This window comes from Phallusia mammillata, chromosome 3, assembly GCF_965637545.1.
Source record: "Phallusia mammillata chromosome 3, kaPhaMamm4.hap1.1, whole genome shotgun sequence".
Taxonomy (NCBI): domain Eukaryota; kingdom Metazoa; phylum Chordata; class Ascidiacea; order Phlebobranchia; family Ascidiidae; genus Phallusia; species Phallusia mammillata.
In genome coordinates this window covers 18965957-18992834 of record NC_137254.1, presented here as the reverse complement: position 1 = coordinate 18992834, position 26878 = coordinate 18965957, and the positions used below count along the sequence as shown (strand labels likewise).

General features: G+C 36.7%; 2 protein-coding genes, 1 long non-coding RNA gene and 1 pseudogene across 4 annotated transcripts; 1 reads left to right on the top strand and 3 right to left on the bottom strand.

Moving 5' to 3' along the window:
- Window positions 1-504: 504 nt before the first annotated feature.
- LOC145219790 (cytochrome P450 4F1-like) lies at window positions 505-4241 on the bottom strand (annotated as a pseudogene).
- Window positions 4242-6741: 2500 nt separating this feature from the next.
- On the bottom strand, window positions 6742-9760 carry LOC145220555 (uncharacterized). 2 transcript variants are annotated; one of them, XR_013858215.1, is made up of 2 exons: window positions 7832-9760; window positions 6742-7459 (listed from the first exon to the last, which is right to left on the bottom strand). It is a non-coding gene; the product is annotated as an uncharacterized LOC145220555 (long non-coding RNA). The 2 variants fall into 2 exon arrangements; XR_013858216.1 differs by having other exon boundaries at window positions 8408-9760.
- Window positions 9761-14849: 5089 nt separating this feature from the next.
- LOC145220549 (cytochrome P450 4B1-like) lies at window positions 14850-21114 on the bottom strand. The gene is made up of 11 exons (XM_080087766.1): window positions 20891-21114; window positions 19710-19854; window positions 19502-19634; window positions 18868-19026; window positions 18016-18175; window positions 17570-17704; window positions 17411-17498; window positions 17241-17343; window positions 16828-17044; window positions 15985-16067; window positions 14850-15459 (listed from the first exon to the last, which is right to left on the bottom strand). The coding sequence occupies exons 1-11, from the start codon at window positions 21098-21100 to the stop codon at window positions 15291-15293; spliced, it is 1602 nt and encodes a 533-aa protein (XP_079943892.1). The 5' UTR covers window positions 21101-21114; the 3' UTR covers window positions 14850-15290.
- Window positions 21115-22667: 1553 nt separating this feature from the next.
- LOC145220550 (cytochrome P450 4F4-like) lies at window positions 22668-26609 on the top strand. Its single transcript, XM_080087767.1, has 11 exons — window positions 22668-22954; window positions 23094-23238; window positions 23401-23533; window positions 23683-23841; window positions 24117-24273; window positions 24333-24449; window positions 24541-24628; window positions 24978-25083; window positions 25224-25440; window positions 25582-25664; window positions 25726-26609. The coding sequence occupies exons 1-11, from the start codon at window positions 22763-22765 to the stop codon at window positions 25892-25894; spliced, it is 1566 nt and encodes a 521-aa protein (XP_079943893.1). The 5' UTR covers window positions 22668-22762; the 3' UTR covers window positions 25895-26609.
- Window positions 26610-26878: the final 269 nt, after the last annotated feature.

Here is a 26878-nt window from a genome sequence, read left to right as displayed (position 1 = left end):
TTGAACCCAAAAGCTTTAGCTATTTGATTTAGATCTGAATACATTATTCGATGACTTATACTCTGGACGCCGGTTCTTGAGGGCTCAGTACCTCAGTTAGTTTAGTTAGCAGGTGTGCAGAAAATTGCCCTAAATCACAATCAATTGATCGCAAATAACACCAACTCGTTTTCATTTGGTGAAAATTACTAAAATTCGGGAAAATAATCGCCTGTCTACATGATAGCATGATCCTTTAACGACAGGCATGTAAATAAAGTATTAGGCGTGGTAATTTATAATGGTAACTTTCAAAAGGTTTTAAATCAACCATAAAACAATCGATTTGGTTTCGTTTCTACTTCACGAGACAATGAAGGGCAATATTACTGTTGTTGTAAAATGTAAACTATAAGGTAACGTTACTAAAATCGGCATGATTTTATTAAGAAATAAACAGATTTGTGTTGAAGAAAAAACAAACAAACACAGCGATAAATAACGAAACTTTTTTGTAATATTTTAGAGTGCGTATTTACAAACATCTTATTTACAAACATTTAAATTTAATACACATTCCGTTTTTGCTTTGCAAAACTAAACGAGGTTCAATACCCATGGTGTTGGCGTTTCATCGTCCAAGTACAGGCGATAACGTTGAAGTGTTTGTGCTAATGCTATCTTCATTTCATTCATAGCAAAATTTTGTCCAATGCAGTTTCTAAAATTTCATTCAAAGTGATGTTAAAAACGAATCGTCGCGTTTGGTTACAAAACATTGTTTTAAAAATAGCAGTTTAGGCCTTGTAACAAAAAACTACATAAATGTACATTGAACCACCAGAAAATGGCAAATAAGCATGTGGGTGTCGTTTGGCAATATTCTCCTGTGTAAATCTTTCCGGATTAAACTACTACTAAACGTTCAACAACGTTCAGCTGATTTTTTTTAAACAAAGAAGTTTTCGGTTGGTCAGTCATAAAGCAAAACCGAAGCAATGTAACATTCCGAATTTTTTTTATTTTCCCCAAGCCTTTAAACTGTTGCATAACAATAATATCGCAACAAGTTTTATTAACTTGATAATAATTGATTTTGTGTGTGACGTGTTACGTTAATTGTCAGCTCATTTCGACAGTGTATTAAGTGCTGCGTCCCCATTGCTAGAAGCTCGAGTGATGGCTCATTTCTAAGGTATGAATGTAGAGAATAACATTTGTAAATTTCAAAGGGCTGCGTTAAATTTGAAGGCCAGCAAATATTTGAAACACTTTTGTTTTGAAGGCTAAAATACGTCTAAAATAGTAATTCTACATATCTAAAACACAAATCAATTTTTTTAGAAGTATTTGGTTTATCTTAAAAAAGTTTGGGAATTACTGAAGTAGAGGATACGTTCGAAATGGCAGAAGTTTTTTTTTTATGTTGAAGAAAAGATATGATAGGCAACATACGAATTTTATTCCAACCTCTGGTTTCTCCCAAATTAATTCGTTACGATGAAGAGTAAATATATTAATAGAAGCACTGGTTCCTCTCGGAACAACACTTTCTGGGTATTTGTTTAACTTGCTTCTGAGTGTCATCGGTTTATCAAGTTTTCTTCCAATCGAAAAAACTGGAGGATACAACCTCATACTCTCTTTTATAAACATCGTCAAATAACTAAACTTGGACAACTCGTTCCTGCAAATACAAACGTTTAAAATCATTTAAAAGCAATTAGTTGCTTGTGACGTGATAATTCACCTTATTAGTTTTAAATTGACTTAAGGCGGTTCGTTTAAAAACATAAATAAATAAGTAAATAAAAGTGGGTAATATACCAATCTACGCTTTGCTGTCCTCCGAGTATTGAGTTAACTTCTTCTCTGCATTTTTTCAGGGAGTTTAGCGAGATTGTAAAGAGCCCAAGAGATTCCTGCGTATGTATTCGAGTATTTACAACGCCACGGTAAACAAATTTTTGGTTTGACCGCTTGATGTAGTAGCGTGTCCTTCAAATAGAAAAGTATTAACTTCATCTCGTATTTCACGGTCTGTTAATCCATTATCATCATTATCCTATAATGTAAAAAACTTATGAGATATATGTCTTATTTTAATGCTGATACTTGATTACTGTAATTATTTAGTTTATTACTACATTGCTTTGTTTGTCAGGTCTTTTACCCGGGTCTGGATTAGTATGTCGAGGAATTCAAACGTTTTTTCGTTGCTGTCATCCGATTGTTCAGCAAGTTTCTTTGCTACTTTGGGTTGTTGCAAAATATTTCGACGCTCAGTGATAATCTGTAACGAATCTATTGTACCGATCTATAACCCAAAAATGTGCTAACTCTTCGATGTGCTTTATTGGAGTTTTTTTGTTAGAGTTCGCTTATAATTTTCAAATCGCTTTTTAACCTAAGAGGTACCACCGAACTTTGGGCGTTTGTAAAAATATTTGAACGGTACAAACTTAACATAACTTACCATTTATATTAGACTGCGTTAGTGGAAAAAGAGAACCATTGGTTACCGCACCTGTATAGTGTAATTACATAGTTTTCATCAAACAACGCAGTCCGGTCCGCGAGGAGTTCGTTACAGGGCCGTATAATTTTTCAGGTTAAACGCTTTAAATCATTTTGCCCATGTATCCCGGGGATGATAAACTAATTTAAGCGCTTTTATTGCTAAATATTTGTAGTTCAAAAGGTTGCCGACCCCTGATATAACGTAAATATGTTACTGTACCTGTTCAGCATGTGTATGGAGAACGTCCAGGGCCAAAGATAATGTCTGGAAACAAGTGAGGGTTCGCAGTACGTTGAGTTATTATCTGAGCAATTTCCTTTACCGCTTTGATATAGGATTGACCGTTTCTGTTCCCAGCAAAGAACGGATATAACAGACTTTTTATTTTATTTTAAATATGTCTACAGTTACAATATGTGACAAAGTTCGATTTGAAGACAGACCCGTTCTGTTAAAACTTTCAAACAGGCCCTAATTGCGACCGGCTTGCAACTCCGGTTTGAACAGATGAAATCCAATTAATTATTACATATGTTAAACTACAGTTGAAATGACCACCTGACATGTTGACAATCTGTATTTGATGACATTGCACATTTTAGCATCGTGTCCAAGGTCATAAGACTGACGTCATCAGTGATGTCGATTGACCTTCCTTCTAGTTTTTCCCATTTGTCAAGCATAGTTTTTGCACATTGGTTTGTGATTTTTGCGTATCTGCAACATGTGAACGTTTCAAAAACTGTTTTTGCTGACGATTTTACAAATTACAGTGGTTTTTGAAACCTTTACAACCTTTTTATGTAATTTTCATACAAAATCGCAAACAAACCCTTTAAGGATGTGAAAGTGAAATGCTGGTGTAAGTAAGTTAGATGTCTGTTACGTTGCCATTTCTTTCCTTTACTTGTCAGCAAACCGTCACCGATCCATGGACGTAGAAATCTATATACCATGTCATTTTTCGGTGCTAAAATATCTATTAAATGCAAACAAAAAAATGTTAAATGAGTAACCAAAGAAATATTTTTACAGGGCTATAAATAAAAATTTGTCGCTTTTGAAAGTACAATTTCTGAGCAAATGTGTCAATTACAACGCGAGGTATTCCATTCTATTAAAGTTTTCTTCTCCGTCTTACCTCCACTTGATAAACGGGAAATCGCTGTGTCGGAATGATATAGACTCAATGACGTTAATAACGGCGCCAACCAGCGGTTAAACATTGTCGGGTGAGAGGAAGGTCTTTGTGCCGCTCTAAGCATTCCTTCTTCTGTGGGTGGAAACTGAAAAGTTATAAAAGCTATTTTGCAAAAAAAAATCTTTTCCCAACAACTTTGACGGTGATCACCAATTAGAGTATCTCAATATACCAAAACATAACAGTGACCACCAACGTACCAAAAATAACTTTGCCTTCTGCATTTTAGATAAAAGTAATGACAACTTCGTTTTGATTAAACTTGCTTTAGCGTAAAAACTTTTTTCCTATTTGGTAATCGGTACTTTTTAGCAGTTATCAAAAGACAAATCAGGATTAATCGTTGCTTTTTACGAGCTCGATTAACTTCGCAACACAAAACTTTTTGGTTCGTCCTTTGGTTTGCAGTCATTCCTTTTTGTTTGAACATAATGTTAATTTACCCTAAGCTGACTTTCCTACCTGTTTTGAATGTCCATGCAACCAATATTTTGTAGATTTGCCAGCAATATCATCCAAATGAATTGCAGTTCGGTACATTTCGATTGTTTGTCTGATAACATTAGAAATGGCGTAAACAAACACAAAAAGCAGAAATAAATCCACAGTCATCGATGACGTCACAAACCTATTTGTCGTTAATGTTGTTAAGAACTGAGTTGGCGTATTGACACAGGGCCACTCTAAAATACGCAATCTACGCAATCTACGCAAGCTATACGCAATCTACTAACAAAAACTAACTAAGATGTTGACGGTTAGTGCTATTAGGGTCAGGGTGACGGTTTGTGATACAATTAACTTTATAATTTAATTTCAGATGCGTTTCAGGTCTAATTTTCTCTACAAGTGTTAACATGCGGTACCATACAGTGTTTAGTACCACTCTCAACACATATGAGAATATTAAGCTCAAACTGGACATCTAAAACTAAATTATAGTGTTAATTTTATTATAAACCCTCACCCAGACCCTAAAAGCCCTAACCGTCAACATTTTTTGAAGGTTGCATACGTTTTATAAGCAGATTGCGTACAGATTGCGTAGATTGCGTAGATTGCGTAGATTGCGTATTTTAGAGGAGCCCATTGACACAAACTAAATTCTAAACGAAAAACAATAAAAGAAATAATAAGCATTACTTTAAAGCTGTTAGGCGCTTTCCTGACATATTGCTGCAATCATTAAGTGTTGGAGAGAAGTAAGTTTTTAAAAGCGTAACCGCAAAAGTAACTATTGTGTCAACCTCGCAAACAGATGTCTTCAACAAATCCTGTTATCCCATGTATTACCGTCACCATTTTCTTTTTAATTGTAAAGTTGTAACGCTAACCGAGTGTTCTGAAACGGCGCCCTCCGTAGAAGGTAGACTGGTTTACTCAAATATAACGAAAAATTTAACAATAATACAACAAGCATCGTGGTACTACAAACAACTTGATTGCACCTTAATAGCGTATTTGGGGCAACATCGTGGAGTCTTAGAGTTGGCATGTTTATGCAACGCAACCATCGCGTTAAAACAACATAAGTTTGCATACAATAAGCCAGCCATGGCGGTAAGTTAATAAAAAAAGAGGCTACTTAGATCAACAAAAACTGAAACCCATACAAGGTTTAGTCTCAATAGGCTAACATAAATTTCGGTAGGCATTTTTTTCTAGCAGCCTGTTTCATTTACTTTCTGTGTCTAACTTCTCAACTAATGCTGTCAGTAAAGTTTAAATTATCCTTAACTGCATAAACCTGAGTGTAATTAGACAGATTTAGCTAGATTAAAAAATTAAATAATTAATGCACCAACTGACTTGCAATAAGGCGGGCAACTAAAAAGCGAACTTGTAGTAAGCACAAAGCATTCAGATGTCCTACTTTAATCTTCGCATTTATCGTTCTATTCTGCTCATTCTGTTATATTCAACGATATGTCGTGTCCTTCGTTAGGCACTATTCTGTTAGTTCAACACTTGTTTCATGGCTAAATGCTGTCCTTTGTAGCAATCATTATGTCAACACGCAACATTAAAATCGCAGAGTTGCACTTTTAAACAACGCAGCTTGTGTTTCGTGTGTTGTAAACCAGGCCTGTCAAACTCGCGGCCCGCGGGCCGCATGCGGCCCACGAAGCCCTCCAATGCGGCCCACGAACAGTCAACAACAATTGTAGTATTTTGTCAGATTTTTATCTAATTATACTAAATTTTTCTTACTTTTCAAGTTGAAAGCTATAATTTGAACAAACGTGTACCGAAATTTAATTTATACATACAAAATCGTATGTTATGAATAGAAACGATAGTAATTAAACCGTTCCTCAAAGTTTCAGTCAAGGGTGTACAACCCGCGGCCGTACGGCCAATTTAAAATATATGTACTGGCAGGCGTGATGTAATTAAAACTCCTTTGCCAAAACTTTTGATTTTTAAATTGCCCTAAACAGATTTTGTGTTACTGAAAAGAGTATTACCAGCCTAGTAGCAGTATGCGACAGACATTTTGTAGGCCTATTATGTGCAAACAATACGAAAAAAGAGGTACGAAAAGCGTCACAATATAGATTATGACGTAATAGATATAAACCATATTCTTGTAATTTTTAAACAAAAACCAGCAGATAATTGGCGGCTGTTGGTCAATGATCTGCAATTCGGTCGTCATAGCGAAAAGGTTGTTTAAGTGTATAAAACTAAATTAAAACTCACATGCGGCCCTCGGCATAATTCCCAAACTGCAATGTGGCCCACGAACCCCGCGAGTTTGACACCCCTGTTGTAAACGACTGCAAAATCGGCGTGTTGAAACAGCACTCTGTTTTCTTTGGTGAAGGGAAAGACTAAGTAAGTCTTTGCTAACACAGTGTAAAGTTCGTGCAAACAAAGCCTTTCTCGTTGTTTGTCCAATAAGAAATACTGTTTTTTGTGCTGCATGCCTACACGATTTTTCAAAACAACATTTGCAATGTCATTTCTTGTACAGTTATTCATGTGTTTAAATGTTATGGTCCACAATGCATCCACTATTTCAAAATCATTGCCTATATTGTTGGATCTTACTTGCATGTTTATTTTATTCACATCAAACACGCGTAATAAACAACATAGGAGTTTCGATTTTTGCGTATGTCGTATGTACTTATTGTACAATTCAAACACTTATTACCAATATTCTTATGGTGACAATCATAGCCATGTGTGATCAATTAGCTCATACACACTACGATAAAAGAAAGACACGAGTTTAAAAGAATTCGCAGTTTAACGACAGAAAAACAAACATGCATATTGGCTACATTTGTAAAAGAAACATCCAGACTGTCATCACAAAAAGTGTAAACATACTTTCGAATAAAACAAACTTACGACGTAACCCTATTTGCCAATTGAAAAATTCATATATGTATTTTTTTATAGTTTGGCAGGCTTTCATATCAGAACTGAAGTGGCAATAACAACCAAATGGTTAATAGAGATAAAATAGTTACAGTCCTTTGTTTTTGTACAAACGTAGCAATAATTATTTTTCTTCTGCATATTGTTCTCATAATCATAATAATAACCTTTACCATTATTTTAAAGAGCTTGGGCTATTTTACAAAGATTGCAATTTAATAAATATTCCGTCTTTGCTTTGCAAAATTAAACGTGCCTCCATAACTGGTGTTGGTGTTTCATCATCCAAGCAAAGGCGAAAACGTTGAAGAGTTTGTGCAAGTGCTATCTTCATTTCATTCATGGCGAAGTTTTGTCCAATGCAGTTCCTAGGGTATCATAGAGATACAAGGTTAGAAGCAAATCTATACTTAGAACTTTCAGAAGTGTTTTGTTTCGTGCTCCCATGTTTTTTGTTTGTTAAACAAAGTGCAGAATACATTCGATGCATCCAAAATGCATAGGATCGTTTCGTGCACCTTTATCGCTGTTGGTGTACCTTCATATTGCTTTCCTCAAAGATGTTTCGGTGCACCAAGAGCTATAAAGGTTGGCCAAGCGATACAACAATGCATCAACAAATGCAAGTAATTATAAGGGTGCACCCAGTGAATTAAAGTGGCACCACACGATAAAACGGTACACCAAGCGATCCAAGCGGTCCTGCATATTTTAGATACATTAAACCAGGGGTTCCCAACCTTTTTTCGATCTCGTACCACTTGGACGCTTTGTACTGCCACGCGTACCACTTCTTGCAGAACAACTTATTTAATCGAATCATATTTTATTAAGAATAATAATATTGGCCTACTAAAATAACACTAAAGCAAATTTAATGATATTTTTGCTTTTGTTTACTGTCCACCAATTGGCTGAGCAATCATTTGCCGTAATGTCCCACAGCGTTGTACGGCTTTTCAAAGCAACGTGCTTCTTGTTGACAATTGACATGTCCTGTAGTTTCTAGATCGTAATGATACGAAACAACAGAAATAGTTACGTAACAATAAGAAGAGGCTTGGGGAAATTTTTTTGTAAACAAAACCAGATAAACAAAATAGAAAGTTGTGAATCCAAATTTTTGTGAAAAAAAACGAAAGCTACTCTCGTACCACTTAAAAAACCTTTGCGTACCACTAGTGGTACGCGTACCACCGGTTGGGAACCCCTGCATTAAACAAAGCCCCAATCCCCAAGTACCAGTTTAAAAAGACACAAAAACTGACACCAACTGTTTTGGATGTAAGTTCAGAAAAAACAACTTAGTCGTTCACCCTTTGGTTTTAAAGATATATATATTTCGCTAATACAGCATCGTCAGTATCTACGAACAAGCAGAAAGATTCATAAAAATAAATGAAAACAGTATGCATAAAAATCTACTAATGAAAGTGTAAAATAGCATGTTAAAAAACGTTACTCAAGCTGCAGCAGCAACCAACGCACCGAGTGAACCACTACCGCATCAAACAAGCGAAGAGACAAGAAAAAGAAAAAATATATTGCAGGTGCGCGGCCGGAGGGAGGGAACAAGGCAAATTGTATTTTATCGTCCGATAAAAAATCCCCGGGCAGAGAAAACACGTTGGTTGACGAGATAAGTCGAGGTAAAAAAAGTAAACACAAACAAACTGGAGGGGAAGGCAAAGGATGTTATTACTTTAGGAAGAACCATTTTTTGGATGTTTATGCTTGCACCACTTTTGTTTAGCCATTTGTCCTCGTAAATGTCCAATAAATGAACAGGTGGTTTTTGTACGAACTGCACAAAAAAACATAGAGCGATGTCTAAATGTTCTTCAAATGTATCGCTGTGTGCAATAGCGTAGTGGTGCGCCAAAGCCGTTTTGTCGTCGTTTTCGTTGTGCTGATGAGTTTTCCATACCGACCTGTGGCTATTCCAACGGATGGAAAATCGGTTTTTCGTTTGGCCGACATATTGCGCATTGCAAATTCGGCATGTTGCCACATAAATGCCGAAATCCCTGCATGTTAGATGGGACGCTAATGTAAACACCCTGTTTGGTGTAGTGAGGCTGTCGGATGCGTCCACCATAGACATGTGGTTACCGAAGTGGCCACACAATGCACAATGGCCGCATGGAAAAGAACCCGGCAGTAATGAAATGTTGGTCAAAAAACTACTTTGCGCGATGGTTCTGTACCTTGTGAGGATCCTAGCCAGATCGGTGGCTTTCTGTAGGAAACCATCACATTCGGTTGCAGCAATCGTTCTTTTTCACTAGGCTTCAGTAGATGGGGAAAACTAGTCGCCCAAACGTCCCTTTGAGACCCAAACCTTGTGGACGGGTTTGATGGAAATCTTTCTGTCCATTTTCCTGCTTTACCAATTATGTCGTGGACCATGTTTTTTGGGAAATTTGACAATATGGCCTTTTGCTGAAGGTGTCGCAGACTCTGTAAAAAATATTCGTCTCTTTCATTGAGCCGACACATCCTTTTCGCCTCACCATGCAGAATCGACTTAAAAACTGATATTGGATGGTGAGACCTTCCGTCTAGAAAACGGCGGTTGACAGCAGTTTCCTTCACGTGATTTTTTGTTACAAACTGGAACACGTCATAATTGCAGATAACGTGTTCCACGTCTAGAAAAGAATTGTGCCCGTTCTTCTGATCGGTAGCAATTAGCTGAAATGTCAATGCAAGGCCAGATTCAGCAAATGATTTTCTTAAGCCGTCATTAATTTGTTCAGCTTTCTTTTTACCCAGACATATGTACGCCATGTCGTCAATAAAACGAGCAAAAATCTTCGTCTTTTCGACGAACCGCTTCGCCTGGACTATAATAAAGTGAACCGCCATATTTGCCAGGGATACACTGTGGTTATCACCCGTGGCAATCCCAGACCGCTGGGCGTAAAACCGATCTTCGTGACACACAATCACATTTTCCACAGTTAAAACCGTGAGGTCAACCAAGTTCTTGATTGCAGTGGATGAAAACGTGGAGTGGCTTTGTAAGGCGTCCGTCAAGGCAGTGTATATCAGTGAGCGGCGTAAATTTGTGTACAGTGATGTCACGTCGGCCGTAATGATGCGTAGCTCCGTTTCTCTTATTTTCTCTGTAATAAATTCTTTGTGGGCTTATTTCCAACAATCTAGCGTCTGCAAGTAATGAGTACTATCCCGGCAGTATTCAGGGACAATACTTTGGCAATAGGCAACACTTATCGGCTGAAACAGATATTCCAAGAACGAAGTTACTCGGGAAGTAAAGGTGTGAGACAAAGCTTGTAGCAGTCGGACTGGAATGTCATGAACCCGGACAGTTTCAATGTCTTCCGCAGAAAGTTTATGGGTTTTAAATAAGGGATATGCATAAGCGGGGGCGTTGTTAGAAAAATGTTTAGCCGTTGGTCCCGTAACGTGATGATACAGGTTTCCCTTACATTTCAATCCAACAACGTGTAGCAGAAGCTGATCGGAAATTTCGTTCTTCTGGTGCAAAGAATTATCTTTTCCTCGCAAGTCTTACGTATTTTCGTTACATGTTTATCAAATGCATCTCGGGTAAGGGGAAACAGATCAAAACCAGTCATCTCTCGTTGCATTACTTTTCGATAGTCATCAAGGTCCAATATCAACATCTTTCCATCTTTGTCCGAGTTTGTTTTGAAATGTGAGTTTAGACCATTTCATGCGATTGTTTTTTGAATATGTGTTCCATTTTTAAGTAAGTCGATTCCTGAGTGTTTGTCAATTAACCAGGTGACGTACATAACTGTCACAAGGCTTTTACAGAAACCTGTATAAATGTACCTGGAACCAGCTGAAAATGGAAGATATGTGGTGGTCGTTTGGCAATATTCTCTTTCGTAAATCTTTCCGGATTAAACTCCTATAAATGCAACAACATTTTAAGTACAACATTTTAAAGAGTAAATTTACTAATTTCATGAGTAACATTTTTGTAAAATTTGAGATCCTAAAACGAAAGAACTTTTAAATGTATGTAATCTATATAACATTTGTTAGTTGAATTCCAAAATTGTTTAAAAATTGTTTTCGGTATACTTCATTTGCAAAACTAAACATAGGCATTGTCACACGTTAAATACGACGAGACGACGGTAGTAAAAAACAATAATAACATGGTCAACACAAGTTACAATTTTCTGGTTGAATTGTTCCATGAAACATAATTGGGTGAGGGTTAATACGTTGGCAAGTTCATGCGTTCGTAATTAAAGTAATAAAAAAATATATATACAAGAAAAAATCAAAGTTTAATTCCTACCTCTGGTTTGTCCCAAATTAGTTCGTTGCGATGAAGGGTAAAATATGTGAACAGCTGCTCTGCTTCCTTTGGGAACAACACTCTCTGCGTATTTGTTTAGCTTGCTTCGGAGTGACATCGGTTTGTCCAGTTTTCTTCCAATTGCAAAAACAGGAGGATTCAACCTCCACATGTTTGAAACATCTGTTTGTTTCTTATTTACTTACCTCCACTTGATAATAGAGAAATCGCAGTGTCGGAATGATACAGATTTAATGACGTCATTAACGGCGCTAACCATTGGTTGAACATAGTCGGATGAGAGGAAGGTGTTTGTGCCGCGTTAAGAAGTCCTTCTTCAGTGGGTGCAAACTACAAATACACAAAAGGTATGCAAACAACAAACACATCTGAACCGAGCAAAAAAAAATTATCATTATTATAATTACCTAAATATATGTCTTTATGGCCTGTTTAGTATCAATTGAAAGTGTTGTAGAATCTAATTTCCTTGCTCCGAAGTTGTGTGTAACTATATTCAATATATTAAACAAAAGCGTTTCTTTTTCTCATTTTCAGGTTCTTATTTGAGCATGTTACGTTACTTAGGTTGTACAAGCACAAACCAACCACACGATTCTTTTTATTTTCCCAAAATACATTTCCCACCTGTTTAGAATGACCATACAACCAATGTTTTGATGTTTTGCCAGCAATGTCGTCCATATATTTCGTCAGTTGGTATATTTGAATGGTTGGCATCACTACATTCCAAATAGCGTAGACAAGTACAAAAAGCCCAATGAAATCCACAGCCATTCCATGACGTCACAAACCCGCTTGAAGTTAATATGCCTAACAATTCAGTTGTTACTGCCATATTGACACAAACTGTGTGCTACAAAAGAAGTGAGAAGTGTTAAGAAGTGAGAATGAGAAAGCGTTACTTTTGAAGCTTTTGTATTGCCTCTTGCTATGACTTACTTATTTCTGACCCTAACCCAGGGGTCGGCCAAAGTTGGCACGCGAGGTGGTTTTTCATGGCACGCCAACCGATTTGCGTGTTTATATTGAAGTAGCAATTTAACCTGTTACATTGCTTGTTTATAGTTTTTATCATGTCATTGGCTTAAAATTCAGCCCTATATGCACAAAATACTATGCTTTGTCTTTATTTTTGATATCTGCTGGCACGAACCACTATTATTTAGAAAAACGTTGGCACGCGAGGTCATTAACACATGGAAGTAACAAGTAAATTGGCACGCATGCCTAAAACAGTAGTTCTCAAACTGTGCGTCGCGACGCCCTGGTGCGTCGTTTTACTTTTCCAAGAGCGTCGCAGAATATTTCTGTCTTGTGGCTGAACTCAATTTATCTCATAAAAATGAGGTTTCAGTGCGGTTGGCGTAGGTCTACGTCCAAAGACGTTTTGCGTAGAGTGCGGATTGACGTAAATGTACGTCAAATGTTTTTGCGTAAAAATGCGGCTGCCCGTTAATCTACGTCGAGACCAAACAGTGCAAACAGCAAGTGCGTTTTTGTGCATCAGTTTATATTGCGCGTAAGTTGTAACATTACTTTCATTGTAATTCGTTATTGATGCTGTTGAGGCCTTGCAGCAGACAAGAAAATGCAATTGTGCGCAATAATTGAAACAATTAACAAAATCCCGCACTGAACGCGTGTTTGCGTGATTGCTGGGCGCACTGTTGCTGGTGCGTCGCAAGTCCAGAAAACTTTTCCATAGGCGTCGCAACTAAATAAGTTTGAGAACCACTGGCCTAAAAGGTTGCCGACCCCTGCCCTAACCCTTCATAATATGAAGCTGTTACAGCTGCTAGTTGTTTTTAACCAAATCTAGCAAATACTATTGTGCCTTGTCCAGTTTATCCAGTCCACTTTATTATATTTCCTTTCTGCCAAGTTTTCTCTGCACATCGATAAACTAATGGAGTAACTTTGATTTTAAACTTTTCTGTTTTGTCTCTGTTCTTTACCATCTGTACAAACCTGTTGCAACTCAACAGTTAACCCTAACATTCCATCATATGGTTTCCGTTTTGCCTGCAAATGCTCATTGTAGCTCTTATTTCCCTTCTTTTAAGTCAAAAATGCGACTTTTCATCGCAATGTAGCCGCAAACTCTGCACCTATTGTACTTTTCCCAGATGAAATCGCTGTTGCATGCACACAAACTATCAGACAGGATACACTAGACTCGTTCAAACAAAGCAAAAATGCCGCCAACCCGAAAGTAGTAAAAGTTTAATAAAACAGCGTTATATTTCAAACACCTTGATCAAACTGGGTTTAGCCATGAAAATTGAACCTACGTTAAAGTACTCATTTTACAAAAAACAACAACTCATTTTAACTTTAAAGCCGGCAATACCGCTGTCGGCGACCTCAAATTTATCGTTCAACCGTACAATATCCTTCCAGGAACCGTTTGATTTCTAATATTTAGGTAACCCTGAATTTAGGCAAGATTTTACTGCAACTTAAGTAAACTGCAACTTATAAGTTATGATTTACTTGAAAAAATATACGTTTTAGTTCGCGCCCTGTGCAAACTTTTGCAATACCATATGTCCATAAGAATGTAAGAAACTTAACTTTGCACCGTCAAATGTCCTTATGAGCGTAAGAAACTTACTTTAGCAGAGTCATATTCACAAGAACGTGAAAAACTGAACTTTGTAATATCATAGGATGGCATGCTTCTACCTGTCGCTGATTATTAAGCATATAAGTAAACATCATGTGACCACCTGTAAGTACATGCCCACAACGTATGCTGACGCCAGTTCATGAGTGCTTACCCTAGTATGCGGTTGGCCAGAGCGTTTATGCCAACAATAAACATTGCAAATCGGCTACTAACCAAAAAACGATTCATTTATGGCAAAATTTTGTCCGGTGCAGTTCCTGTTGCGTAACAGAGATGCAAGTTTACAAATGATTAGCCACATTAAGTTTTAAAATTCAATGGCTGGCCTCACTATATTCCAAATGGCATAAACAAGTGCAAAGAGCCCAAATAAATCCACAGCCATCGATGACGTCACAAACCCGCTTGAAGTTAAATCAAAGTTAAAGTAAAGACCGTTACCCCAAAATCTGTGGTAACAGATGAAATGTGCATGTTAAAGCCTTTCTTTTTGTTTGTTTAATAACAAATACTGGTTTTCTTTTATGTGTTGCGTCCCTACTTGATTTTCAAAACACCATTTGCAATGTCGTTTCCTGTACGGTTTGTGTTTAATGGTGTTTAAATGTTGTGGACCACTTCGCCTCTGCTATTTTCGAATCATCCGCAATATTGTTTGATCTTGCTTGCATGTCTGTTTTATTGACTTTGGGCTTTAGCGTAAAAAATACGCGCAATAAGTTACATAGGTGTTACGACTTTTGCGTAAAGTATGTCGTATTGCCTTTACAATTCACACACTTTGAAAGATATCAACAAAACATCCGTTTTACATATTTTTATGGTGACAATCATAGCCATGTGTGATTAATTAGCTCATACATACAAAGAGAAAAGAAGAAAAAAAGGAAGTAGTTGAAAGGAATTCGTTGTCAAAGGATAGAAAAACGAAAATGCATATTGGATACAAGTGTGAAAAAATATCTATTTAAACAACTTGTCATTACAAAAAATTCAAAGATACATCGAAGTAATAGAAAATTACGTCGCAACACGATTTCACAATTGCAATTTTCTTCAATTCATATTTATCTTGTCATCAAATAGTTTTTACCAGGCTTGCATATCGGAACTGTGGAGACAATTAAAAAGGATAGAATAGTTACTTTGTTTTTGTGCAAACGTAAGAATAATTATTTATCTTCTGCATTTTGTTCTCATAATTATAATAATTTTATCATTATTTTAAAGAGCTTGGGCTATTTTACAAAGATTGTAATTTGATAAATATTCCGTCTTTGCTTTGCAAAATTAAACGTGGCTCCATAACTGGTGTTGGTGTTTCATCGTCCAAGTACAGGCGAAAACGTTGAAGAGTTTGTGATAGTGCTATCTTCATTTCATTCATGGCGAAGTTTTGTCCAATGCAGTTCCTAGGATTTCATAGGGATACAAGTTTAGAAATAAATTTGTGCTTAGAATTTTCAGTAGTGCGTTATTTCGTGCTGCCAGTTTTTTTGTTAAATTAGGTGCAGAATACATTCGATGAATCCAAAATATACAAAATCACTTGTTCCACCTTCATCTCTGGGTGTAACTTTATATTACTTGTCTTAGTAATGTTGGGGCGCGTCAGGCGCTATATAAAGGTGGGCCAAGCAATTTAAAGGTGCACCAGTTAAATTAACCAAGCGATCCAAGTGATCCAAGCGGTCCTGCATATTTAAAATTTAGATGCACTCGAATACATTTTATAAGGCTCCAAATGCTAGTTTAAGACACAAAAATGACACCAACGGTTGTTTTCAAAAGTATAAGTTGAGACCATTTCATGCGATTATTTGTTGATTAATGTGTTCCATTTTGAAGTAAGTCGATTCCTGAGTGTTGGTCAATTAATCAGTTAAATCACAAGCTTGATGACAGGCTTTCAAATACAGAAACCTGTATAACTGTACCTAGAACCAGCTGAAAATGGAAGATAAGCATGTGGTGGTCGTTTGGCAATATTCTCCTGCGTAAATCTTTCCGGGTTGAACTCCTATAAATTAAACGACATTTTGAATGAGTAAAAGTTTGATATTATTTGTTTGGAAAAACTTTCCGGTTTACGTCAGTCGCAAAACCAGTCATTGTGAGTCATTATAACTAGTGATGTACCAAATCGACTAAAGTTTGGTTCGGCTAAAACCGATTAACCGAATCATTTATGACGTCACGCGAAGGCGTACGCTAGGCGTTTGACATGAAAACATAATTTTATCTACATGGCATTTAGTGCATATTTGTGTTTCGTTCTTATTTCAGTTGTAGGCGGTTTAACATTGCCCCAAGTATAGTTACCAATCTGCCAATGAATTAGGCTACTGATTTTTTTGTCTACGGGTGGGAAAAACGATGAAGTGTTAAAAAAAAATTGCTACGGTTTTGGTTATGGTGTAATTGGAAAGATTGCGTGGTACCTTTCTCGGCTAAAAAGACAAGTCTAACGCTTTAAATAATTCGTTGCGATTCGGCCGAAACCAAATCCTTGGAAACAGCCATTTCGGCCGAATAAGTTCGGCAAACCGAATTTTCGGTACATCTCTAATTGTAACATGTTAAATACGACGAGACGACGGCAGTAGAAAACGTTATAGGGCCAACACAAGTTAAAATTTTCTGATTAAATTGTTCTATAAAACACCACTATATGAGGGTTTAATACGTTTATGTGAAAGCTCAATAAATAAGTGTAACGTTCTTAATAAAAGCAATAAAAACACAAACATGATAAGAAAAAATAAAAGTTTAATTCCTACCTCTGGTTTGTCCCAAATTAGTTCGTTGCGATGAAGGGCAAATATGTGAACAGATGCTCTGCTTCCTTTGGGAACAACACTCTCTGCGTATTTGTTTAGCTTGCTTCGGAGTGACATCGGTTTATCGAGTTTTCTTCCAATTGAAAAAACAGGAGGATACAACCTCATGCTCTCTTTTATAACCATGGTTAAATAACTAAACTTGGACAACTCGTTCCTGCAAATAAAAACTTTTTCAGCTTATTCTTTTTGCAGATATTTTCTAGTTTGTGCATAGCGATAACATAACAACCACGCTTAAGCTTTCTTTTACTTAGGATGAAGGAAACACAAATCTTATTATCTTTAGTGTCGAATACTGCTTTGATTTTTGAGGGTTTTTGGAAAACTATTTCAAATCACGAAAAGCATACCATTTAATGTTTTGCTGTGTTCCGAGTATTGAGTTAACTTCTTTTCTACATTTTTCCTGAATTTCAGGATGTTTAGCGAGATTGTAAAGAGCCCAAGAGATTCCTGCGCATAAATTCATAATTTTGTTCGTGTATTTACGACGCCCCGGTAAACAAATTTGTAGTTTTACCGCTTGATGTAGTATCGTGTCCTTCAAATAGAAAAGTATCAACTTCATCTCGTATTTCACGGTCTGTTAATCCTTTGCCTTCTTCATCCTAAAGATGAAAATGGTAAATAATATCAGGAAAATAAGATAAGCTGTACATTTCCTCAATAAGTTTCTTACACGGGTCTGGATTAGTATGTCTAGGAAGTCGAGCATTTTTTTGTTGTTTTGGAAAAAAGAATTGCCATCCGATTGTTCAGGAAGTTCCTTTGCTAATTTTTCCTGTTGCAAAATGTTTCGTCGCTCAGCGATAATCTGTAACGTAATTACATGTTACAATGTAAACCTTTTTTATTTTGTGTTTGCACGAAGTGCTATCTATTATTTCAAATTTCGATTTGTTTGCATTATATAAAAAAGCGGAGCTTTTGTTGCGATTCTAATTTTTGAACAGCACAAGTAAAAAATGCTTTTCAGTTTTATCAAAAATTGGGCATTGTTTTTTTTATCGCCTAAATTTATAAGTTATTTTTAGTCAACCAAGATTGGATTCTAGTTAAACTTTTTTCACTGCACATATCATATCTTTACAACGTGTAGAGTATATCTGAAATATGGTAATGTACCTGTTCAGCATGTGTGTGGACAACATGCATTGCTTGTTTGCATTGCTTGCCCAACGCAGTTCTCCAAAAAATAAAGTCGGGAAACAGATAAGGGGTTGTGGTCCGTTTCATAATTATCTGTGCAAGTTCCTTTACCGCTTTGATATAGGGATGACCGTTTCTGTTGCCAGCAAACAAAAAGTTATAATCATTATGGGTCCCCTTCCCCCTGAAGTTTGTCCATGTACATTAAGCAGAAAATCTTAGGTGGATTTAAATGAACCTTTTATAGGTGATACATATCGTTATACAGATGTCTCATTTGTTTTATTTGAATCGTTAGCCCCACTATTTACCTCACTAGCCCCATGAAATAGGTATTTTTTTAAACAATGTTCACTTTGCCTGAAATTCGGGCAGTCTGCTGAAGTTGCCTTTTATAGGTGTCAATTGATGTGATTTACTCTGTAGCGGCACTATTTATCCCGCCAGTCCGCTAATATGGGTTAACCTTTCAAAAAATGTCGTACTTGGAAAAATTTCGAAAACTTTATAGAATACATCATTTTGAGTTGTCGATTGTTTGCACTGTCGCCCCACCATTTACCCCAATGACCCCTAAAATGGGTGAATATTTTAAACAATGTTCGAATTTGATGAACTTTTGATAGTTTGTACCTTACATATGATGGTTATTTTAGAGGAAAATTGATTTCCTTGTTTCAACTTATAACTTCAAACTCAATGATGGTCATCTCAGAATTTGCATAATTTACAACTTAGCATGTATGGGAACCCGCCAGTTTCTGCTTATAAATACTGATGAAATGTGGAATTAAATCAGAGTAAAAAAGGTACAGTGTAAATTACCACCTGACATGTTGACAATCTGTTACTGATGACATTGCACATCTTAACATAGTGTCCAAGGTCATAAGACTGACGTCATCAGTGATGTCGATCGACCTTCCTTCAAGTTTTTCCCATTTGTCAAGCATTGTTTTTGCACATTGGTTTGCGATCTGGGCGTATCTGGAATATATGTGCACGTTTAAGAAAAGTAGTTTGTTGTTGTTATTGTTACTGACGATTTTTATATACAAATGTTTAGAGAAACTTGATTGATTCTGCTCAAGAAATGATATACTTCAGTGGTTCTCAACCAAGGCCCATGCCCCCCAAGGGGGCCACAGGTCTATGTTCACCAGAAACAACCACTTAATACCATTTTCTTTTTTAACGCCTATAATTAAGTGTGTGTGGCGAATAAATTTATTTCTTAATTTTTCACGATTTCGGATTCTTATTTACTGTATTCGACCTGTTTAAAGCCAAAATTAGTACCAAATTCCGACACGAGTTTGCCATTTTAAGTTTTTAAGGGGACCACAAGTCTTCCAGGGTTACATGAAGGGGACCACAAAGCCAAAAAATTACTTTTAGGGGGCAACGGTCCACAAAAGGTTGAGAACCACTGATATACTTCATGGCAAACGTAAAAACCAACCCTTTTAGGATGTTAAAGTGGAAGGCTGGTGTGAGTAGATGCCTATTTCGTTGCCATTTCTTTCCTTTACTTGTCAGCAAACCGTCGCCGATCCAACAACGCAGATATCTATAGACTAGTTCATTTTTTGGTGCTAAAATAGAAATTAAATGTCAAACTGTCAGATTAGGCTTTTTATCCAACATATGTTTGTTTCTTATTTATTTACCTCCACTTGATAACAGGGAAATCGCAGTGTCGGAATGATACAGATTTAACGAAGTCATTAACGGCGCTAACCAGTGATTAAACATTGTCGGATGAGATGAAGGTCTTTGTGCCGCTTTAAGAAGTCCTTCTTCAGTGGGTGGAAACTACACATTCGCAAACGGTATGCAAACTGTTATATGTTTATGTTTATTCATGCATGTCTTGTTTCACCACGTGTGCTCGCTAAAACGACATCTTTATCAGCGCGTGTTTTGTCCAAAAGGTCATTACAAGGATTTGCACGAAGTGAGCTTGTTATGTGGTTTACGTTGATTTGAGGTGGTTTACGTTGATTTGTTTTACGTTGATACATTACACTGGCGACGAGGATGGTAGTGATGGATAATTTAATGCTGAAATGGAAACATGGCCAACGTGCGTGGAAAGTATTGAACAGTTCTTTAAAATTAACGACACTCTTAATGACAAACAGGTACAGGCACTTTTGAATTTTTTTAGGGGTTAAGACAGTGGTTCTCAAAGTATGGGTCGCGACCCAAACATGGGTCGCGCAGGGTCACAAAATGGGTCGCGCTGTGGTGATTCAATTCTGCCCAAACGAATTTTTTACATTTCAATTTTCAAGTATGTTAAATTCTCAGTCGTGACTGAATTATTGTATCATAGGCATTTTATGTGGCTTTATCTCAGTAACCTTGTAGTATTGCAGCATAAGTAAGTGGTTTTCTGAGAGTTTTGATAGCACCGTAGCCAAATACAGCCTCACTCGACAACGCTATACAGCAAAATGAACCAATCATTATAACATACAGACAATAGCCTTCTAACTTTCTATTACGCACACGGCGATTGTAACACGTTAGCACGGGGAATGATAGGAGGTTAATCATACGAAACTGAACTTGGAAAGTAACAGTTAGCGTTTAAGGATGATAACTATTCATACAAAAATAAAAAATACATTTTTGTTGTTTGAGGCTTGGGTCGCTAGATGTTCATAAAGCTCAGATTTGGGTCGCGGTCAAAAAAGTTTGAGAACCACTGGGTTAAGACGTACGGTATTTTAAAAGATTTGGTTGCACTATCTAAAACTTACTCAAAAACTTACAATTAGGGGATGGTTGTACAAGCACAAACCAACCCAAAAATTCCTGTTGTTTACCCAAATATATTTCCCACCTGTTTGGAATGACCATACAACCAATGTTTTGACGTTTTGCCAGCAATGTCGTCCATATATTTCGTAAGTTGGTACATTTCAATGGTTGGCTTCACTATATTCCAAGAAGCGTAGACAAGTGCAAAGAGCCCAATGAAATCCAGAGCCATCCATGACGTCACAAATCCGCTTGAAGTTAATATGCCTAACAATTCAGTAGTAACTGCCATATTGACATAAACTGTGTGCTACAAAAGAAGTGAGAAGTGTTGAGAAGTGAGAATGCGTTACTTTTGAATGACTTACTTATTTCTGACCCTAACCCTTTATGTGACAAACGAACTAGCACACGTACCGTTTTTATGTCAAACAGTTATAGAGTAATTACCTGGCAAACACAAGTCCAAGAAACGCAAACAAAACTTCATAATCGTCAGGTACAAACGCACGTTTACTTCGCTGGTGTTGCTTGCTTTTTAGAGTGAAATTCGTGTTATGGTATTTTAAAGGTTTCTGATTATGTTTTGAAGGGATAAATGCATGTAGCATACTAAGTACTGCTGAGTGAACTGGGTGAAGTTTGGGTTCGGTGCAAAGATTGATGTAACAGCTGCTAGTTGTTTTTAACCGAATCTAGCAAATGCTATTGCGCCTTGTCCAGTTTATTCAGTCAACTATATTAAATTTTCTGTACTGCCAAGTTTTCTCAAACTTCTGTTTTGTCTGTTCTTTACCATCTGTGCAAACCTATTGCAACTCAACAGTTAACCCTAACATTCCATCATATGGTTTCCGTTTGCCTGCAAATGCTCACTGCTCTTATCTCCCTTTATTTACATTGAAAATGCGACTTTTCATCCCAATGTAGCCGCAAACTCAGCACCTATTGTACTTTTCCCGGATGAAATCGCAGACAGGATACACTAAACTAGACTAGTACAAACAAAGCAAAAATGCCGCCAACCAGAAAGCAGTAAAAGTTTAATAAAACAGCGTTATATTTTCAAAACCTTGATCAAACTGGGCTCAGCTTTGTCGATTGAACATTGTTATGCTGGTATGTGTATTTTTCGAAAAACTGCTCATTTTAACTTTGAAGCCGGCAATACCGCTGTCGGCGACCACAAGTTTATCGTTCAACCGTACAATATCCTTCCAGGAACCGTTTTATTTCATATATATAGGCAACCCTGCCAATATAGGCAAGATTTTACAAAGGAAACTGCAATGTATAAGTTACTTCAAAGTTACGTGTTTGGAAAAAAATCGTCGCCATTATCACGGTGCAAAGTCCGTGTAAAGAAAGTCTTACTTGTTATTTGCGAAGTAACGAAAACTGACTTCCAAAGTAGTTTTGTGTAGTTTGCCTACGTGACTAGTAAAACGAGTTACACCCAGTTACAATGAGCAAACGTTTAGATTAGTGTTCTGGGCAAACTTTTGCAATGTCATGTCCATATAAACGTAAGAACTTACTATTGCAAAACTATGTCCATAAGAACGCGAAAAACTAAACTTTGTAATGTCATAGAATAGCAGGCATTCTATCTGTCGCTGATTAACAAGCGTATAAGTAAACATCATGTGATAACCTGTAGCAAGTACGTGCACGACCAAAACATATGTTAACACCATGCAGTTTATATGTGTTCACCCTAAAACGCGTTTGGTCTGAGCGTTTATGCCAGATTTAATTTAAGGCATTTTGGTCGTTAATTCTTTATAGGCCGATGTTATTAGGTTATATTGATTTTCCTTTATGGTTTACCCACCTTGCATATTGTTTTCAGTGTTGTGTTTGACTTATCGTAACTTTATTTTAACACCAAAAACCTGACAGCAGCTGTTCAAAGTGCTTGATCTTTTTCCAAGAACTTTAACTGACAACAAAGATGACAACTGTGCTGCAGTTTAGTGGTATTGTATCATCCTCTCTGATATTGGATGTGGTTGTATTTCTTGTTTTCTGCTATTTACTCATAAAAGTCCTAACACCTGCTTACTACCAATACCGTCTCGCTAAACAACTAGATAATGCTGTTGGGCCAGCGCCAAGACATTGGTTTTATGGACACGTCATCGAGGTATTTCTAAATTTGTCCTATTTGTCTTCAAATAAACAGTGATTTTGTTTGAGGCTAACAAATTGAGTTGCGAGATAAACGTTTCATTTTGCTTAAAATTGCACTGTGTTGAATAACGAATTCTGCTTTTTGCCTAAAGTACAAGCCTGACGAGGAGGGGTTCATGAAAACAACAAAAAGGCCGTTAACTCATCCAACTGTTTTCAACCAATGGTTTGCACCATTTATTTCGATGCTTCAATGTCACCATCCTGATACTGCTATATCATTGCTGGCAAGCGGAGGTCAGAAGTAGATCATTCACATGCTATAACAAAGTTAACTGTCCAACGGAAGTAAACTTTTTTCAAACTGAAAATGTACTTATGTGTTAATCAATCGTTACCTAAAGCTCATTAAAAAAGTCGAGGTACTGCTTACTTATAGCCTCTTGCCTTATCTTTAAGCTCCCAAAAGTCAATACGGTTACGAATTTATGAGACCCTGGATCGGTGACGGTTTGCTGACGAGCAAAGGAAAGAAATGGCATCGAAATAGACATCTGCTTACACCAGCCTTCCATTTTAACATCCTCAAAGGGTTAGTTTAAGCTCACTGTAATGTTGTTGCAGTTTTTTTTGCAAAACCGAACCTGCCGAAACTTTTTAATAATGTTTTTTTAACGCCACAAACTTAATAATGTTTTTTTTTATCCGTAATTACCACTATTAACCGAATTTATGATGTAGATACGCCAAGGTTATACACAAGACCTCTAAAGTGATGTTAGACAAGTGGGAAAACTTAAATGGAAAAGCATTTGAAATATCAGAAGATGTTGGTTTAATGACTTTGGATACAATGCTGCAATGTGCAATGTCTTCTGACACGAATTGCCAGTGCATGAGGTAGCAACAACCCTTTTTGCTATAGCACTTGTTTTTAACCCGAAAGATCCGTGTGCACAAATTGGGAAATCGTGTTATGTTGCATTCTTTAAAAGAAGTCATAAAAATGTGTAAAATATAGCACTGCCTTATGGTTTCACCTGCGTAAAGTTAAAGTTATGCTAAAACATTTTAACGCACATTGAGTATTACCTTCACTTCTTACAGATATAGAAAATTTTTACTTCTTAAACCCTTGGGTGAATTGCATGTAAACTTAAGGTATACGTCTTCAGGGGGCATCCATATATCAAAGCTGTACACAGCATGACTCACATAATTATGCAACGGGCATTTACACCGCGCTTGATTCCAAACTTCTTGTTTCGTATTTCAAAGGAGGGAAAAGAGTTTCAAAAATCTGCTGACATAGTCCACAGACACGCAGAACAGGTTTAAGATGCCGTTTAGCTAAAACACTTTCTCTTTTTAATATTGTTTATGTGTCACAGATTATCTCAGAGCGCAAAATGTTTCTGGAAAAACATCAAACGTACGTTAATAGAAGAGAAGAAGAAACTGGAAGAAAGTTGCAACTGGATTTTCTGGATATTCTTTTACGTACAAAAGTTAGTGCTCGAAGTTTACATCTTTGCTAGCTGGCTGCTCGAGTTTTCATAACAACAGTTAAAAGTTTTGAAAAGTTGTGCGTTTTTAAAGGATGAAGATGGAAAAGGATTAACGGACGAGGAGATCAGAGATGAGGTTGACACGTTTTTATTCGAAGGACATGACACAACAGCTAGTGGTAAAATAATATAGGCTACAATGTGGTTTACATTGGTGCGCAAGACTATTCCCGAATTTATTCTGATGTTGATTAGTGGGTTAATTAAAACTATATTAAAGGCCTTTTGCGAAAATGAAACTGTCAAAAACGATCTAAACCTCGGTTAATCAGGACCCGTATGGACCTTAAACATTTGTCCGGATAAGGCGGATATCCAGATTAACCGATGTCGACCGGTTAAAGCCTTACCACATTACAAATCAATACTAGTCAAAGTTTTGTTCGAATCAGGCGAAGATCCGGATTAACCGAGGTTTACTTTTGCTTTCAACTAGACATGGTAAAAAATCATTTACATTTTGAAAAGGTTTATCTTGGGCTTTGTATAACCTTGCCAAGTATCCGGAGTTTCAAGAGAAATGTCGTCAGGAGGCAATGACTGTCAAAGTCACACAAAATGGAGAAATTGAACTGTAAGTTAAGTTGAATTCAAATTTGTTTTTTTTTTAAATTTAATTTCAAGTAACAAAACAAAAGCACCTTTACGACATAAAACCTTTGGTTGCAAACACTTAGCGCTTACTTTGTTAAAGCTATAAATATATTGTTGTAGGACAAACCTTGCGCATCTGCGATACTTGACGATGTTTATCAAAGAAAGTATGAGGCTTTATCCTCCAGTATTTGGAATTTCAAGAAAGTTGGAGGAAGACTTGACTTTACGTAGCAATCTAAACAAAACATATGAAACAGTGATCCCTAAAGGCAGTGCTGTTGCATTACAAATTTTCACCCTGCATAGAAACGAACTTATTTGGGAAAATCCACATGTCAGTATTTTAAGTGATGACTTTACTCGCTTAAGGCATTTTATTGACATTGGTTACAAACTTTAAAGTCAGATACATAATCATGTTTGAATTAAATTAACTGTATAGGAATATAACATTAGATATTTTTTCAAATAACAGGATTTTAATCCAGAGAGGTTTACGCCAGAAAACATCAACAAACGATCACCACATGCATATTTGCCTTTTTCAGCCGGACCAAGGTAACCTTTCAGTATTTTTTTCGATTAGTCAACAATTAACGCTTTTTTTTAATAATCACAGGAATTGCATTGGGCAAAACTTTGCCCTGAATGAAATGAAGATAACACTTGCTCAAACACTAAGAAGATATCGCCTGTATGTAGATGAGGAAACTCCTAGACCGATTATCAATCCAAGAGTTACTTTGCAAAGCAAACACGGAATATTCATCAAGTTTCAAAACATTTGAGCTGCAAAGCTTTGTGACCTCTAAATGCATTTATCTGAATTCGTTAACATGCCAAAATCAAACTTTAACACTGCTGGTAGAGCCTAATTATAAAAACTGAAAACAAAAATCATGATGAACTTTAAGTTTGCATATTTCCTCCCCTGACCTGTGCATCTACAAAGATATTTTTCTTGGTTTGTCTTTAGCAGCGGTTCTCAAACTGGGGTCCACGGTCCTTCAGGGGTCCGTGAGGCAATTTTGGGGGGACCGCGAAGCGGTTGAAGTAATTCTATAATCTTATTTGACGTCTGTTTGTGCCACTAAATAAGTATAAATCAAGTAGAGATGAGAATCGACTGTCTCCATTGCTAAACAATACTTTTTATTGCATGCAACTAACAAAAAATGCAATTGTTCGCGCACAATTGTATGTTTTTTTTGTCTTTTCTGTGATGTCACAAGCTGTCTTTAGATCATAAGTATGGGCAATTCTGCATAACTAGCAAAAATCCTGCAATCAACTTTCGTTTTTGTAAAAAAAACACTCAAACTTAAGGACCGCGAGCCCTCAAAATAATGGCAAAGGGACCGTTTTGAAAAAAATATAAAAAAATGTTTGAGAACCACTGGTCTATAGATTTGTAACTTTTTTAATCGTTTACGACACTGGTGCCAATTAAAACAGTACAATAAAGATTACAAAACGAATTTCAATTTTTCGACACAGTTTTGGTGTACTTCACCACAACAAAAATTAGGAAGTCTCATAAAGGTACTTACAACTAGAGATGCATCGAATCGGCTTAATTTGGGTGCGACCGAAACCTAATAATCGGCAGTTATGCCAAATACATTCCGCCGAATTAACCTAACCATGTATGACGTCACGCGAAGTCGTACGCTTCGCATTTGACATGTAAACACAAGTTTTTCTACCAGGCAAACAGTGGTGATACGCACAACAACAGAATAGTTGCGTTTCAATATCATTTTCGTTTTGCG

Coding starts and splice junctions, on each gene's coding strand:
- LOC145220549 (XM_080087766.1), bottom strand. CDS start 21,100: ATGGCAGTTACTACTGAATTGTTAGGCATATTAACTTCAAGCGGATTT. Junction 19,855..20,890: donor TGTATGGTCATTCCAAACAG/GTGGGAAATATA, acceptor GCGAATGTGTAG/TTTCCACCCACTGAAGAAGG. Junction 16,068..16,827: donor TAATTTGGGACAAACCAGAG/GTAGGAATTAAA, acceptor TTTAATTTATAG/GAGTTCAACCCGGAAAGATT.
- LOC145220550 (XM_080087767.1), top strand. CDS start 22,763: ATGACAACTGTGCTGCAGTTTAGTGGTATTGTATCATCCTCTCTGATA. Junction 23,239..23,400: donor ATCATTGCTGGCAAGCGGAG/GTCAGAAGTAGA, acceptor CTTATCTTTAAG/CTCCCAAAAGTCAATACGGT. Junction 25,441..25,581: donor TTATTTGGGAAAATCCACAT/GTCAGTATTTTA, acceptor TTCAAATAACAG/GATTTTAATCCAGAGAGGTT.